The 17,651-nt window shown below is 36.5% G+C and overlaps 1 protein-coding gene across 2 annotated transcripts in view; it reads left to right on the top strand.

The window, feature by feature from the left end:
* LOC121414232 (PC3-like endoprotease variant B) overlaps nucleotides 1-17,651 on the top strand; it is a 35,804-nt gene that overhangs the window by 1,397 nt on the left and 16,756 nt on the right. Inside the window, exons 2-5 of one of the 2 annotated variants that reach the window (XM_041607343.1) lie at nucleotides 2,520-2,701; nucleotides 10,696-10,800; nucleotides 11,905-12,039; nucleotides 14,029-14,137. In XM_041607343.1, the coding sequence (XP_041463277.1) occupies nucleotides 2,520-2,701; nucleotides 10,696-10,800; nucleotides 11,905-12,039; nucleotides 14,029-14,137 (531 nt within the window). Of the gene's footprint in view, nucleotides 1-2,503; nucleotides 2,702-10,695; nucleotides 10,801-11,904; nucleotides 12,040-14,028; nucleotides 14,138-17,651 lie in introns of both variants that reach the window. The other variant, XM_041607342.1, reaches the window with a different exon arrangement.

Raw genomic sequence — 17,651 nt, 5'->3', positions numbered from 1 at the left:
ATGGGCTCCATACTGTCGGTATATTCTTGGACTACTCCAAAGCCTTTGACACGATTGACCATGACATTCTTTTGTATAAACTATCTTTCTATGGATTCCGGGGTAAGGTTTTGGAGTGGTTCAAGAGCTACCTCTCTGATAGAAAACAGTTTGTTTTTTTAAATGGTGTTAAGTCACCTATGCAGTCAATTACATGTGGAGTGCCACAAGGCTCACTCCTTGGACCTATATTGTTTCTCATATATATTAATGATTTCCCTCAGTCATCAAAAATCCTTTCATTTATCCTGTTTGCAGATGACTCAAGCATATTTTTTTCTGAAAAGAACCCCTGCAATTTATTGCAAACTATCAATTCAGAATTGATTTCTGTTAACGAATGGATCATTGCTAACAGACTTTCCTTAAATCTTGTTAAAACAAACTACATGTTATTCAGCAATACCCTATCAACATTGCCAGATAATATTAAAATTAATGATGTTCAGATTACTGAAGTATTGAGTACAAAATTCCTTGGGGTACACATTGATAGTAAGCTGAATTGGAAAGTTCACATATCTCATTTATGTAAACTACTCTCCAGAAATTCAGGAGTCATTAATTGAAGAGTATATTCCCAAAACATATTTTATGCATGTTGTACTCAACTCTCATTTTGCCTTACTTGAATTATTGCATCCTTGCCTGGGGTAACGCTGCTAAAGTTCATTTGGATGGGTTATTAAAAGTGCAGAAAAGGGTAATTAGACTAGTATGTGGAGTTAGTTCACGATACCACACTAATATTTTGTTTCATGAAAACAAGTTCCTTAATTTACATGACATATTTGATCTCAACCTCGGTTGCATTATGTATCAATTAAATAAAAGAGAACTTCCTCTTGCCCTTTATTCATTATGTGTTAGAAATGACCAAATCCATTCTTACTATACAAGACAAGTTTCTTTTCTCCACTTGCCATTGGTCAAAACTAGTTTTCGGCTAAATACATTTGTTTATACTGGGCCAAAATTATGGAATTCCCTTCCTTCTTCTTTGAAGCAATCAGTTAGCCTCAGTGTTTTTAGAAACAAGTTAAAGACCGATTTGCTGAAGAAATACTTAGATCAGTAAACAAATGCCTGCTTGTTATATCTCGTCTAACTTTATAAATTGTATTCTTTCCACAATTATCTATGCAAAAATAGAGCTCTGCCTATTTTCTTTTTTTTCTTCTTTTCTTTCTTCTTTTTGAATTTTAGATTCTTATAGTTTAGGTCTAATAGGATTTGTTTGCATTCTGCATTTCACTTTTGTTACTTTTTAGTGTATCTTTTGTAAATATATATATATGTACCTTGGTTACTACAATTTTTTGTTTGCTTGTTCTATGATGTTTTAAATGATTGCTAATGTAAGTTTTTTAATATTCTGGTGGCCTATGGTCTACAAGCTAAGCTTTTTAGTAGGTCACCACGTTTCATTTCCATCTATTCTCATGGGTGTTACTTACATTTATATTTATAAAAAGTAGTGCATGTATTATGTATATTATCCTGTAATATTTACTTTTTGTTCTTTGCTATTTGCTTGTATCACATTGATTTACTGTTGTTGTTGTTTGTTATCGGATTTGAAACGAAATAAAGATTCATTCATTCATTTTAATGGAATCTGAGCAGATGTTGCATGGTAATAGATTTGTGTCTGCTATAATCAGTAGAGGCGCTGGTCAGAAAATTGGGATCGTCCCAGTTTACAGGGACTGTCTCAATTTATAAGGATTTCTTCACACAAGAAATCTAGGAAAGTTCATTCACCTGTCAAGTGCCGACACCAATCAAGTGTGCTAGTCAATGTAAACATATCAGGTTTCATAACAAGATTATTGGAAGACAAGTCATGAAAAATAGACGGTGAACTGGGGGGAATTGAGGTCACTGAATCTATTTTTAGCACTCTCAATTTCCGTAATTGCTGTCTTTGTCCCGTAGGGGGAAGTGAAAAAAAAACGTCCCCATAAACAAGGACAGTCTCAATTTATCAAGACATGATTTGTCTTGGTTTATGAGGATATCCTTGTTTTCTGGGACAATCCCAATTTTTGGACCAGCGCCTCTACTGATAATAAACCAATCTTATTTTTATTTTTTTAACTGCATGTTCCATGGCGCTAGATTATACGCTCGAACGTATCGTCTATTGATGCCCTGTCGATCGTAGATGGTCACAGTAAACGCCGTGCACGGTACCTTGAGAACCGTAGCATAGGCGGCGGAAGCGTGGGGGGGGGACATGGACCCCCCTGACATGTTTGTGGTCCCCCCCCCTAAAATTTAGGTTGATGACCTTTTTTTTTTCTTTTTTTTTTTTGCTTATCAAAAAATTTAGGTGTTCCACTCCTAAAATTTAGGTTGATAACCTTTATTTTTTTACTGTGTTCTCTGTGTTACCTGTGTTTTCACCTGTCCTATGTTAAAATAATTCCACTGATTAATTGATTTGACTCCTACATGTAAACTCCTCACTTGTACAGGCATTCCAGCAATGGCTGTCAAGTTGGTCTTGCTGGCCTTTCTCTGCATAACAACAGTTACATGTTTGACCAGCAGCGATGAAGAAGGGTTGTATGTCAATGAGTGGGCGGTCAAGGTGGCTGGAGGAGAGAGAGTGGCTCGAGAAGTCGCTGCTGACCATGGCTTCACATTTGATGGCCAGGTAAGAAATATACATAGGTTGAATATTGTTTGGACAGACCAAAATGTTGTATTTGGTCAGTCAAATTATGTGCAAGGGGATAAATTCTGGTTCAATAGAATTTTATTGAAGGCCAATATTGTCTGTTATTTACCTTTTTTATTTATCATCAGGCCATTCAATGAGAAATAAATGTGCGTTCAAAATTTGACTTTCTCTTGTTAAACAAATTTTGGTCAAGAGTTGTTCACGTCAACCCCCACCCCCCCAAAAAAAATCATAATGATAGGTAAAAAAAATGAAGAAATTATATTGTGACAATTCTAACTGCTTACATGTATGTACATGTATTTGAAGCAATCTTGGACAAAATTATCTCTCATTTTAAAGAATATTCTAAAATAAAAAGTTTGTATTGTATTGGAGGTATTGTACATTAACTCTTCCTGCGTTACGTTCGCATTATTGTACATCGGTAGGCGTGTTTCGTTCGCATTTTTGCACAACCACACATTTCCCATAGACGTCTCCTGTCCCATTGTTTTTCGAACAATTGTATGCCCCGGAGCGTGCCTAGCTACAATGTATAGCCTGGCGTTTTTGTATACCGTACATATGTCCCGATCGGTTACACTTCGTAATTCCGAAGCTTTGTAATTCCGAAGGTTCTTTATTCCGAAGGTTCGTAATTCCGAAACACGTAAATTGCCTATACCTCGATGTTCGTTAATCAGAAAACGAAAAAGGGTTCGTTAATCCGAACATTTGTGGCGTAATTCCGACGGTTCGTTATTCCGAAGGTTCGATAATCCGAAAACAAAATAAGGTTCGTTGTTCCGAAGGTTCGTTAATCCGAAAACGAAATAAGGTTCGTTGTTCCGAAGGTTCGTTGATCCGAAAACGAAATAAGGTTCGTTGTTCCGAAGGTTCGTTGATCCGAAAACGAAATAAGGTTCGTTAATCCGAAAACAAAATAAGGTTCGTTAATCCGAAAAATGAAAACCGTGAAAGCAGAGGCAAGGGGAGGGGGGCGGGGGCACTGTTGCCGTTTAATTATTATGAGGATGGGAAGGCAAGGGCGGCTGAACGAATTTTCGTTGGGGGGTAAAGCCAAAAATGAAACTCATACTTCAAAATGGGCACTTTGGTGATATTTTCACCTTAAGATTATCATCTGCTTGAAGTCATTGTGTTTGATAGTGATTAAGTAGAGAAAAACTTTTTTGAAGTGACTTCTTATTATGGCAAAATGTATAATTAGGCTTTATTTTTCGGGAGAGAGTATAATGAGCGAGCGGCTTGGTAAAACAAATTCAAAGGTGAAGTTGTAAAACGTTTTTTGTGGTCAATTATTCTTAAAATGGCATTATTGCGAGGTGTTGCGAGCGTGAATCACAAGCTAAAACTTTAGGGTATTTAAATAAAAAATGAAAATAAGTTTTTTTAAATTCGAGCAGATTTCTGCTGTCATTAAAAAGATGTGCATCTAACAAAAGAATTAACACGAGCGCAAAACGCGAGCTTAAACATACTGACCAGAAAAGGAACCTGTTAAAGAAAGCATTTAGTGACCTCTTTAGGATGCATATTTCACCAATCAAATGAGACGTAAGCCTGAGTCATATCGATTATTTTGAAAACCGGTGTTCGACAGCTCTAATTCGATCGAACATCGATGCATCGAATATTGAAGGCGGGGAAAATTTAGTCTTGTTTTTGCGTCGATGCGATGCGCTTTGCATATCCACTACTACGCACTGACGGTATGCGCTGCGCTGGCGTTGGCCGGGTGAGCGTTGCACAAGCAGATGACAGCAAAGTTCGTTTGTATTTTCCATGATCACAAAACACACAAAAAAGGCCGGGGACCAAAGCAGAATTCTTCCCAAAATATCTTCAACAATGATATTTGCAGATGACAACATATAAGTTTAAAATGAAACAATAATAAAGACATGAATCACGCAGAGTCGATCCGAATGATTTTCGGTCAACTAGCATTCGCAGTCCATTCACCAGCCCCGTCCGCAGCTCCGTACACTCACTCTCTCCCGAAACGACAGGCGTGCTTGACGTCAGCGCCAGCAAACAAGTGCAATCAACGGAGAGCGCTGTAACTTGCCTGAGATTGTGTAGTTGGATCCAAAATGAGCCCCAAATAAATTTATGGGAATAAATACGTAATTTTCTCTGGATGGTCATTTGAATTGCTATTCAATGCTGATATAACGATTGTGAGGAAAGATTGTGGAATATGAGTTATGACGATGTTCGAGAATTAATCCTGATAATGACAATCCAGTTTTTTAGACGCAATTGAGCATGCGATCACAATAAATACGAATGTTTCGAATCGAGCCCTAAATTCATCTAAATTATTACGATTTAACAAGATTTTATGGTCATACTAAGAATATTGACGATGTCAGCAAAGTATTTTATGTTCATATGGAAGAATTAATACTGGCCGGATTGATGATTGATTGTGTAAACCAAACGATTCGGCCGGCCGACGTATTTTTTTTTCGATGCACCGATTTTGCAAAATCTGCACCGGTGTTCGATGACATCGATCGAACACCGATTTTAAAATCGATTCGACTCAGGCTTAAATGAGAGTGCGAAGCGCAAGCTGAAAATTTGCAATATTCCAGCCTGAAAACTTAACTTAACTTGTATACTTTAAAAAGAGTATTTCATTTCGAAAAAACATAAAAAACGGCATATTTATTTTTGAAAAAGGAACTTTCCCATATTGGAAAATATTAATTTCCCTGTTTTTTATTTAATTTTGGGGGTGCAAGTGCCCCCTGCCTCCCTCCCGGCGGATCCAACTTTCGTCAAATAGGGGGGGGGGCAATATTTTTTTCTGTCCTATTTTCCTCGATCGGCAGCTTAAAGTTTTTTTTGTCTCACCTGCGAAGCAAAGTGAGACTATAGGCGCCGCTTTTCCGACGGCGGCGGCGTCAACATCAAATCTTAACCTGAGGTTAAGTTTTTGAAATGACGTCATAACTTAGAAAGTATATGGACCTAGTTAATAAAACTTGGCCATAAGGTTAATCAAGTATTACTGAACATCCTATAAGAGTTTTATGTCACATGACCAAGGTCAAAGGTCATTTAGGGTCAATGAACTTAGACCATGTTGGAGGAATCAACATCGAAATCTTAACCTGAGGTTAAGTTTTTGAAATGTCATCATAACTTAGAAAATATATGGACCTAGTTCATGAAACTTGGACATAAGGTTAATCAAGTATCACTGAACATCCTGCATGAGTTTCACGTCACATGACCAAGGTCAAAGGTCATTTAGGGTCAATGAACTTTGGCCGAATTGGGGATATCTGTTGAATTCCCATTATAACTTTGAAAGTTTATGGATCTGATTCATGAAACTTGGACATAATAGTAATCAAGCATCACTGAAAATTTTGTGCAAGTTTCAGGTCTCATGATTAAGGTCAAAGGTCATTTAGGGTCAATGAACTTTGGCCGAATCGGGGGTATCTGTTGAATTACCATCATAACTTTGAAAGTTTATTGGTCTAGTTCATTAAACTTGGACATTATAGTAATCAAGTATCACTGAACATCCTGTGCGCGTTTCAGGTCACATGACCGAGGTCAAAGGTCAATGAACTTTGGCCGAATTGGGTGTATCTGTTGAATTACCATCATAACTTTGAAAGTTTATGGATCTGATTCATGAAACTTGTACATAAGAGTAATCAAGTATCACTGAACATCCTGTTCGAGTTTCAGGTCACATGATCAAGGTCAAAGGTCATGTAAGGTCAATGAACTTTGGCCATGTTGGGGTTTTTCGTTGAATAACCATCATATCTCTGTAAGTTTATTGGTCTAGTTCATAAAAAGTGGACATAAGAGTAACCATGTATCACTGAACATCTTGTGCGAGTTAGAGTAGTATTCAAAGTCAGCACTGCTGCTATATTGAACCGCGTGATGCAGGTGAGACGGCCAGAGGCATTCCACTTGTTTTTTTTTTTTTCTTCTTTGAAAGGGTAGTCCTAACAGTCAATTAGCTTTATACTTATAAAATAAAGTAAATATGTAATAACATGATAAACCCTTTTTAAATAATGCAAGCGCGAGCTATATATTTTTTTGATGGGCAATATGTTTGTGATCTTCAAAACGAGATGCCTATGTAACTAAATTTAGATAATAACTGCGAGCAAGAAGCGCGAACAGAAATTTTAAATATATAAGCTCTGACCTGATCTAAAGGGGACATTAAGAACTTTTTGCAGTTTGCCATGAAGACGATGCGTTTTTCAACCAATGGCGGCGGAACGTATTTTCTTTTTTCGGGGGGGGGGGGACGCAAAGCAAAAAAAGGGCCAATAGGGGCAATTTGGTGCAAGCGGATATTTTCACCATGAGATTATCATCTGTGTAAAGAGGTTGTGTGTTTTGTAGTAATTAAATTGAGCACAATTTTTAAAGTGATCACTAGAGTTATATATTTACGTTTCATTTCTGGGAGCGTAGCGAGCAAGCGGTTTGGGGGAAAAAATCCAATCTGAATATGTAAAATTCGCCTTTTTGGTCAAGTACTGTTAAAAGGGCATCCTTGTGAGATGTTGCGAGCGAATCACGTGCTCAAACTTTTGTAAATTTCATGCAGGTCTAGAATGATAATTGATATAGATATTATTTACCCAGGGAAGCCATTTCAGTTCTGAACACTGTTCTCCCAGCTATTATTATTATTTTTTTTTACAAGAATGCTTAGAATGTCCAGTTTTCAGGTTTGGAAAATCGGAAAAGTTTGGCTCACGTTTCTCGCTCGTATCAAGTATTGTTTATTGAGGAACTCATTCTATTCCTGGTTACAAATAAAAAAAAGTATAAAATGTCCAGTTTTCAGGTTGGAATATCACAAATTTTAAGCTTGCGGTTCGCGCTCTCATTATTTAGTTCGTGAGATATATACTCTATTCATGAGTCACTAAATGCAGTCCTTAAAAGATTACTTTCTGAAGCCTGTTGCATAAAACTTTTTACCTTAGAAAACTGGTAAAAACTGAAAACTAAGGTTAGTCTGATTTCCGCCATTGACTTTAGCACAGGACAAAAACTCCTGTAAAAACAATTTATGCAACGGGCCCCTGGTCAGTATACAGCTCGCCCTCGCATTAATTCTTTAGAAAGATACACATCTTTCTCACGATTACAAAAAATGCTCCGAATGCTCAATTCACGTCTTGAAATGTCTACTAGTTTGAGCTTGCGATTCGCGCTTTCAACATCTCACAAGGATCATTATTAGTATTATTTTTATTACCAGCAGAAGCTGTTATTAAAAATGACATCCCCTCCAATACAAATCCTATTATCTAGAGGTTACTCGCACGCGACCAACACACTTGATCCCTGCATCTTTAAACCATTTGCTTAGGCAGCAATTGCTCAGATAAAATCGAAATCGGCCTATGCTTGATCAGGGCGCCTATATTTTTAATGATATACATGCTTTTGGCCACAACACACGCATGTATCATCGATCGTTATTACTATCATTGCATAATATCGTGTAATCTTGTAACGACAACATTGTTTTTGTTACCAAAATGAATTATTCTCATTTTCGGAAATACGAACCTTATTTAATTTTCGGATTAACGAACCTTATTTCGTTTTCGGATTAACGAACCTTATTTCGTTTTCGGATTAACGAACCTTCGGAATTACGAACCTTATTTCGTTTTCGGATTGACGAACCTTCGGAATTACGAACCTCATTTCTTTTTCGGATTAACGAACCTTCGGAATTACGAACCTTATTTCGTTTTCGGATTAACGAACCTTCGGAATTACGAACCTTATTTCGTTTTCGGATTGACGAACCTTTGGAAATACGAACCTTCGGAATAACCGAACCTTCGGAATTACGAAGCTTCGGAATTACGAATGTATGCGGTCCCGATCGATCGCCCGTGCGACATTACTTTAGCGTTCGACGGATTATCGCAGTTTACAAATTACAGAATCGTTGAGTTTTCCCCAAAAATCAATACATCCTGATCACAGCCAGGAGGTTCATTGAAAAAGGAGAGGAGAAAATCAATAAAACCCTCCTCACAAACAAAACCATGGCCAGGTTTATTGTTAGGAGTCTGTGACTCATGGCACGAATGTGAAAGCGACCCTTTCAATGGAGTATAGTACCTTGACCAGGCAAAAATTTACTCTCTTTTATTTTCCACTATATATGGGCTTTTTTTATCAGATTATCATGATTTTGGTATCAATATTACAAAGCTTATGTAATGAACAGTCCAAGTGGATAAATAAAAATCATGCCACTAACACAAGAACCAAAGTAAAAGGGGGCTAAATTTTGTTGGAAGTATTAGGAGAAAGCATTTAGAAAATTCTAACCCTACTGGTTCCAATTTTTTCTGACTTATGATTTTCATTAAAGATCGAGCATGCGATCTTAATACATAGGAGTAATGCCGAAAATTTGTTTACAAATTATGATTTCCTCCTATTAAAGCCTCTTTATTTACTATCTATTGTCCACGGCGGACTGCATTTGCATGTTATGCATATTAATGAGTCAGAAAGAAGAGGATCGAGGGTATTTGAATTCCAGTTCATCGTGATTTAGCCGTGAACCAGAATAGCCTGGTGGTTAAGTCGCTGCCCGGAAAGCAGTAGATGGCAGGTTCGAACCCCACTGGTTCCAATTTTTTCTGACTTATGATTTTCATTAAAGATCGAGCATGCGATCTTAATACATAGGAGTAATGCCGAAAATTTGTTTACAAATTATGATTTCCTCCTATTAAAGCCTCTTTATTTAGCATTTAGAAAATGTAATTTACTGTACATTTTTCCATAATTTATCCTATAAATTTATATATACGATAAGAAAGCCCAGGAGACACTTTACAAGTTTGCTACACAACATTTTCTTTCAAAATGATCAGATAAAAAGTTATGGCACTCTAAATAACAGAGTGTATTATACTGCGTAGAGGGGATCACTGCTGAAATAATGCAACACACAGGGGGTTTACAGGTGAACGCATGAAGAGTTAATTAGAAACATGGAATACATGTAGCGTGTCATTCCTGAAAAGTTGGTTACATAGTAATGCCCATACTTAATAAGAGTACATGTATTGAATGTACTGGTTGATTTTGTTGCGTATCAAGCATCAAATATACACATGTACCTTCTCAAATCTGGAGTACTAATTCTTCAGGTTTTATTTGCTTTCTATCCTACTGCACTTGACATTTGAAAATTCAAAATGCAAACACCTAGTACATGTATACGATGCACACCCTTATCTATTTATTTTACAACCACTGCATAGACATACAGGCAAGATAAACAAATTATTGCAACACAGAAACATACTTTCCTGGACGGTCATAATTTAGCATTCCTACAGCGACATTATTCAGTCCTGTACATAATACCGAGCCCATCAAAGCCCACTGGGCGATTGAATGATGCGTTTCCACGTGGTCAAAGAGGCATTATAATAATTAATAATATGCATTTATGTATAGCGCAAAAACTATATATATTCTACTGCGCTGCAAGAGCTTCCTAGGTGCTGTACATACTATTGGAATAGATAAGTTTTTAATTTTAGCTTGAATTTTATGTAAATGTCAGACAAACAAAAAATATCACATTGCAGTCAATGCAGTTTACAAACTTCCATTTCACTTCTATTTAAAATCACCACAATATCTCATTGAATTTTCACGTGAAACTACACATACTTTTGCACGACAGAGATATATTTGTGGCTGTTGGTGACTGGGATGAAAGTTATTGTTTGCTTGACATTTGAATATTTGCATGCTCTTGAGATTACTGACTCATTACCTGAGGCCATATTGATGTCTAGACAGAGATATTGGTATTTTTAACTGACTCTTATTTTGATTGAATTGTTGCAATCCACATTTCACCGTTTGTTGTCTTATCTTTTTTTAAATTTCATTATTGCATGCAGGTTGGTACTTTGAAGGATACGTATGCATTCTTGAGGAAAAAGATGAGCAAGAGGTCCAGGAGGGCTGCTGAAAATTACAATAAATTATTATCACAAGATTCAAGGGTAACTCTTCTTTCCTCCATCCTAACCAGGGCCCTGTTGCATAAAAGTTATTATAATGGTAACTTTGCCATCCAATGGTATCGTTCGTGGAATCCTTGATTTTGATTGGCTGATGAGCACTGTTACCATGGTAGTTACCATTGGATGGCAAAGTTACCATATTAATCACTTTTATGAAACAGGGCCCAGGGATGTAGTTGATACTGGTATTTCCTTGTCATGGGGGCCGCTGGAGATAACCTTCTCCCATAGACGTTGTACATGTGACTTGGCCAACGCCAAGGCCGGCAAACTGGCCTCGATCGCATCACTGACCTTAAGGCTCTTGGGGTTTTGCTCCATGCACAAGACCATTTCTTGAACTTACATGTAGACCTATGCTAATCCATGGACACCCCCAAAAACCAACAAATCCCTTGAGAAGGTCCTCTGTAAATAGTCAAACTAGTAATTTGGTCTCCAAATTGCAACAATTAAAAAATTAGCTCATCTGGAGTAATTATTTTTCTTCATTCTGTTGAAAATTCAGGCTGTAAAATTGAATAAGAACAGGGTGCAAACTGTTTCTTTGACACAATTTTGCCAGACTGCTTGGAGGTTTTACAGAGATAGCACAGTGTGCACTTCTTATGCTTCAGTGATTCTCAAACTTCAAATGTTGCTTTCTTAAAGCCATTGTTTAAATTCTTCTGCTATCAATTAAGTGCTTGTGTAGGTTATTGTTGATCAATTTTTTTATACTGTATATTTGTTGATTGATTGAGGGGAGAGACTAAATACTCTAATTTATTTCTTTTAATGATATATACATGTAAAAACATACAAATATACATTAATATTATACATATCATTTTAAAATCTTGATCTTTTTATACATGTAATTAAAGTCATTGTTTAATTTCGTCTGCATTCAATCAAGTACTTGTGTAGGTTATTGTTGATAAATTTTGTTATATATAATTATAAAATCTTTATATTTATTTTGGTGAGTTGATGTGGGTTCTGGCTGGCTGGTCAAAAGTCTTCTGATTCTCGAAAAAAAAAAATTAAGATGTGATGTCTTGAATGTCATATTTTATCATTCTTGTGTTTCTATTTATGTAGGTTACTTGGGTTGAACAGCAGAGGATTATAGCTCATGCGAAGAAAAGAGCCGATGACGTCGTACCTCCAGACCAGACAGGGGCTAACTGGGCTATCCCATTCAATGATCCTCTCTTTAAAAAACAGTGGTATCTGGTAAGTATATAGCATGTAGTCTAGACCTAAAATAAAAAAGGTTCATAGGTTTGTAGCATGTCACTTCGATGTCATCTGTATGCTAATATAGGCAGGTTTAGGTTTTTGCAATTGTTGCTCATACTCTACTTTGATTTGAATAGATTTGACTTCAGTCACATTTCACCTACGGTGGCCGTACAGCAAGTCGAAAACAGCCGTTTTAACATTTCTTTGTTCCAGCTACATATAGGTGGTTTCATAAAACGGCTGTCTTCGACTCGCTGTAGAGCAAATGTGACTGAGGTATTAATGATTAGATAAGTGGATTAGTCTCCGGACTTTGAAACAGAGGGTCGTGGGTTCGAATCCCAACCATGGCGTAATTTCGTTCAGTAAGAAATTGATCCACAATGAGCTGCACTCAACCCAGGTGACGTAAATGGGTACCTGGCAGGAACTTATTCCTTGAAACGCAGCGGGCGTTACAGCTGCACTGCTAAAGCCAGGGTAACTATGCTGCATATACTGTAGAGCGCTTAGAGACTTCTGACAAAGTAAGTATTTAGCGCTATATAAGCAAGTATAATTATTAATAATGATCATAATATGCAACATTTATTAAGGGCTTTTCAATAATAGCTGGATTTATTAAGCGCTTTTTTGGTGCATTGTGGCCCAGTGGATTAGTCTCCGGACTTTGAAACAGAAGGTCGTGGGTTCGAATCCCAACCATGGCTTAATTTCCTTCAGCAAGAAATTGATCCACAATGTGCTGCACTCAACCCAGGTGAGGTAAATGGGTACCTGGCAGGAATTTATTCCTTGAAACGCAGCGCGCGTAACAGCTGCACTGCTAAAGCCAGGGTAATTATGCTGCATATACTGTAGAGCACTTAGAGACTTCTGACAAAGTAAGTATTTAGCGCTATATAAGCAAGTATAATTATTAATAATGATCATAATATGCAACATTTATTAAGGGCTTTTCAATAATAGCTGGATTTATTAAGCGCTTTTTTGATGCATTGTGGCCCAGTGGATTAGTCTCCGGACTTTGAAACAGAAGGTCGTGGGTTCGAATCCCAACCATGGCTTAATTTCCTTCAGCAATAAATTGATCCACAATGTGCTGCACTCAACCCAGGTGAGGTAAATGGGTACCTGGCAGGAATTTATTCCTTGAAACGCAGCGCGCGTAACAGCTGCACTGCTAAAGCCAGGGTAATTATGCTGCATATACATATACTGTAGAGCACTTAGAGACTTCTGACAAAGTAAGTATTGAGTGCTATATAAGCAAGCATAGCGCTGCTATTATTACCTTGGCTTTAGCTGTGCACCATATAATTGCTGAAGTATTTGAGGAAGTTCTTCCTATTGGATATACTGGGTTGAGTGCAGCATTGCATACATATACTGTAATCCAGACTTACATTAAAGAGAAATGCCAGTAGTTGCAGTAAACACTGATTTCATGAGAAAGTCTGTAAAACGAGGCTTAATTGTCAGTATATCATCGAGGATCTAGATCTGGTACAGTTACATAAACTGAGCTTTGTGAAATCTTGAAGTCTACGCTGAAAAATGTTCACACTGAAGATCACCAACACAGATAGGCACACGTGGGACAGTGTATTATTATTGCTGGAATAAAGACCCGACGGAAGTGACTGAATCCGCGCTTATTTTGCTGATTTCTCAGCAATTACGCAATTTCTTCCAGAATCCTTTGGCATATATTTTTTTTTCATACAAACAAACACCTGGGTGGTCATTATATTAGATTCTGTAAAAAGACATTTTGAGATCGTTGCCAAAACTGGAATTTATCTTTAAGCATGGCTACCCAGTTTGGATGCTCAAGCATTCAAAGAATGAACATAATAAAAAAAGTTAATGAAAATGAATTAATGAAGAGTACTGTATGAATCCATGAATAGAATTCTTTAATCTGACTGAAATTGTAAATTATGTGTGATTATGATATTAAAAATCTTCCCCTCTCAGTACAATGATGGCCAGGAGGGTGCTACACCAGGAATGGACATGAACCTCATGCCTGCATGGAAGCTGGGATACACAGGAAAGGGCGTGGTCGTCACTATCGTTGATGATGGTAAGTTACATACATTCAATAGCAATTGCAGCGCGGGCATCCTACATGTAGTTGTCCACCACAAATACGCCAGTAGTGAGCTCGAGAAAGAGAACATGCCTGCGCCCTTGAAAGCAGAAAATGTGAATAATGCGTATTTCAAGACCCGTTGGAAGTTAATTGTGAACTTCTCTGTGTATCAATTTGGTAATGGCCATCAGGGTTTAAGTCTTTTCCCTCCCCCCTCCCCATTTTGTGGGGTTGGGGACAGGTACATGTAATATGATATGAAGTGAAGACTTTTGGTATCTTTTTTATAAAGATTATGATGAATGTCGGATGAGTTTGAACAGAATACATTGATAAGACCACCCAATTCTTTGTATAAGTAAAACTATGTGTCAAGTGATTCTGGGTAAAAATGCGTAATTGCTGAGAAATTAATGAAATAAGCATGGCATTCGCATTAGATGTAAGCACTAAGTAAGCACTTTTTTACTGACAAGTTCTCAAACACTCAAAGATTACAGATTAAAATAAGTAAATGTATTGTTCTGAGAATTTAGAGTGGGGAGGTTAAAATAAAGCTGGTTCTTATTCTTGTTTTATAAAAGGGATGCTTAATATACTGTAGCTATCAATCTTCTAATTTTTACAATATGATATTGCTCTTGTATTTTTTCCCATTTATTGTTATCAATGATTTAAAACCTGATTTATGTGAGAGGAATCTTTTGTTGACTAATCGATAGGTTCTACTGAATACCATAACTCCACAACCTGACTGTTCCCTAGAATACAATGTAATCAACCTGTCTGTATGTTAAGAGTCACACATACACCTTTATTATTACTTATTATTTGTACTGCACTTTTCCCACTAGACCCAAAGCACTTACAATGAACTATATAAATGTAATATTTTAAAAATACAGAGTACGAAAGAGATGAGTTTTCAATGACCTTTTGAAAATTGCTAATGATGGAGACTGTCTAATTGTTAGTGGAAGGTCGTTCCAGGATTTTGAAACCTACACTGTAAAAGTTCTGTCACTAGCTAATGTACGAGTTAATGAATATGTGAGGCGAATATATGATATTTGCCCAACTTTGAAGGTAGATTTTAATTATAGCTGTTATCTAACATTGGTAGTTTTAATTTCTTTTCCTCATAACATTTCCACTGGAAGATGAATGGTAAGTCTGTTAAAGAGTACCAGTTAATATATGTATATATATTTTTTTACTTGCTCTTTGTTTTAGAATGTTAAAAGAGTTTTATATGCAAGCTGGTACCTTTGCAACTTTTGTTCCTCTAAAAATGCATGTTTTGTATGTTATGCATGCCTTACAACTTTCATTTGTTTGTAAATTTGCTCTATTTAATCCAAGTTTTATATGATTTTTCACTTTGTTTATAATATAAAGGTGCATATATTTTTGCATCTGTAATTATTTTATTTGTTTTATGAGCATGAACGTTTTATTCAAAACTTGGCAGGATCATCATCATGTTTACATTTCTTAAAAATGACACAATTGATAGGATTTGTACTATCAAAGAGAAGGGAGAAGAATTAAGAGGTGGTGAGAAATTTAGATCGACCAATTGAGATAGATAGAGAAACGGGAGAGAGAGAAAGAGAGAGCGGGAGAGGGGAAAGAGACGGCCTGTGAAAGAAAGGGCAATACCCCTCTTATTTTCCATTGATTATTTTTTGGTGCCCTTTGAATTTTTTGTCATTTGTGCAGTATATGTGCCCTAAAAAACAGTGGTCTAGCCTTTAGACAAGGCTCATTGTGTCTTTTATGTTTATTTCAAAATCCTTCAGACTGAAGTCCTCTCCATGGGGATATAGCCAAATCACAAGGCCTTGTCAAAAGGCTAGCAGTTCAAACTATCGAACTTAAATGCCTGAAAGTGGTTACATGTACATACATGATAGGTACATGTTCATGCATGGCAAAACAATTAAGTAGACTGTATTCTGTACATGTACTGTACATATACATATATGTAAGCCTACTTTTATGAGAATGACCAGTGATGTACATGCCTCAATAACTTCCTTAAGGCCAGACCTAATCCAAGTGCTCTTTTTAATAGTAGAGCCTATACTGTAATCTTTGGTACCCCTCCCCCCATTTGTGTCACCACTAGTGATTAATCCTAGCAGTGAGTCTGTTGTTCAGGAGGGGGGGGGGGGGAATGATCTATATTTCATCAACCCCCCTCCCCACTTGAATAGTATGACATCACAGATTAATGCCATTCCCTGTTGCTATTCAAATTCTTAAAGGACAAGTCCACATCAACGAAAACTTGATTTGAATAAAAAGAGAAAAATTCAACAAGCATAACACTGAAAATTTCATCAAAATCGGAAGTAAAATAAGAAAGTTATGGCATTTTAAAGTTTCGCTTATTTTCAACAAAATAGTTATACAGTGCGTCCCAGAATAAACGAAACCGAGATTTAGCGATCATTTATCATAACTTAATCATAAATAGAATAGACAAATGACCTACCAATTTAAAGCTTAGAATCTCCTCTTTCATCTGATATTACTTAGGTTATTTCTTATTCACGCATGAGTGAGCAAAAACAATTTGAAGAAAGGATACCAAAAACTCATTTGGCGGGGGGTATCTGGGTTTCAAAGAGAAAACCACATTTCTGAAAAGTTCAATATCTGCTCTTTAATTTGGTACCTCAATTACAGAAAATGGTCAAGAAATAAAAAAGTTCTGGTCATTTGAAATAAGGCTTGTATTTCCATAATTTCATGAGATAAACGAGTTTTCACCGGTTTCCTACAGAAGCTTTCGCAAGGTGAACAAAAGATTTAATGCATGGCTGATCGTCAACAAAACGGAGTGTCGAGTGAGTTTGAAAGCCAGCCTGGAGAACCTCTTCATTTTATGAAATTATTGAAATTCAAGCCTTATTTCAAATGACCAGAACTTTGTTATTTCTTGACCATTTTCTGTAATTTAGGTATCAAATTAAAGAGGAGATATTGAACTTTTCAAAAATGTGGTTTTCTTTTTGAAACCCAGATACCCCCCGCCAAATGAGTTTTTGATATCCTTCCTTCAAATTGTATTTGCTCACTCATGCGTGAATGAAAAATAATCTAAGTAATATCAGATGAAAGAAGAGATTCTAAGCTTTACATTGGTAGGTCATTTGCCTATTTTATTTATGATTAAGTAATGATAAATGATCGCTAAATCTCGGTTTCGTTTTTTCTGGGACGCACTGTATGAACGAGCCAGTTACATCCAAATGAGAGAGTTGATGACATACATGTAACTCACTCACTATTTCTTTTGTATTTTATTATAAATATGAAATATTTTTATTTTCTCGTCATTGTCATGTGAAATGAAGTTTCATTCCTCCCTGAACACGTGGAATTCCATTATTTTAACATTTTGTGCTTCAGGCAAGGAGGTCCTAATAGTCAAATTTGTAAGAATTGAAATATTGTATAATTCAAACAATAAAAAACAAAAGAAATACTGAGTGAG

This window comes from Lytechinus variegatus, chromosome 4, assembly GCF_018143015.1.
Source record: "Lytechinus variegatus isolate NC3 chromosome 4, Lvar_3.0, whole genome shotgun sequence".
Taxonomy (NCBI): Eukaryota; Metazoa; Echinodermata; class Echinoidea; order Temnopleuroida; family Toxopneustidae; genus Lytechinus; species Lytechinus variegatus.
Note: the sequence above shows the minus strand (reverse complement) of the source record. Positions and strands in the feature narration are given on the sequence as shown.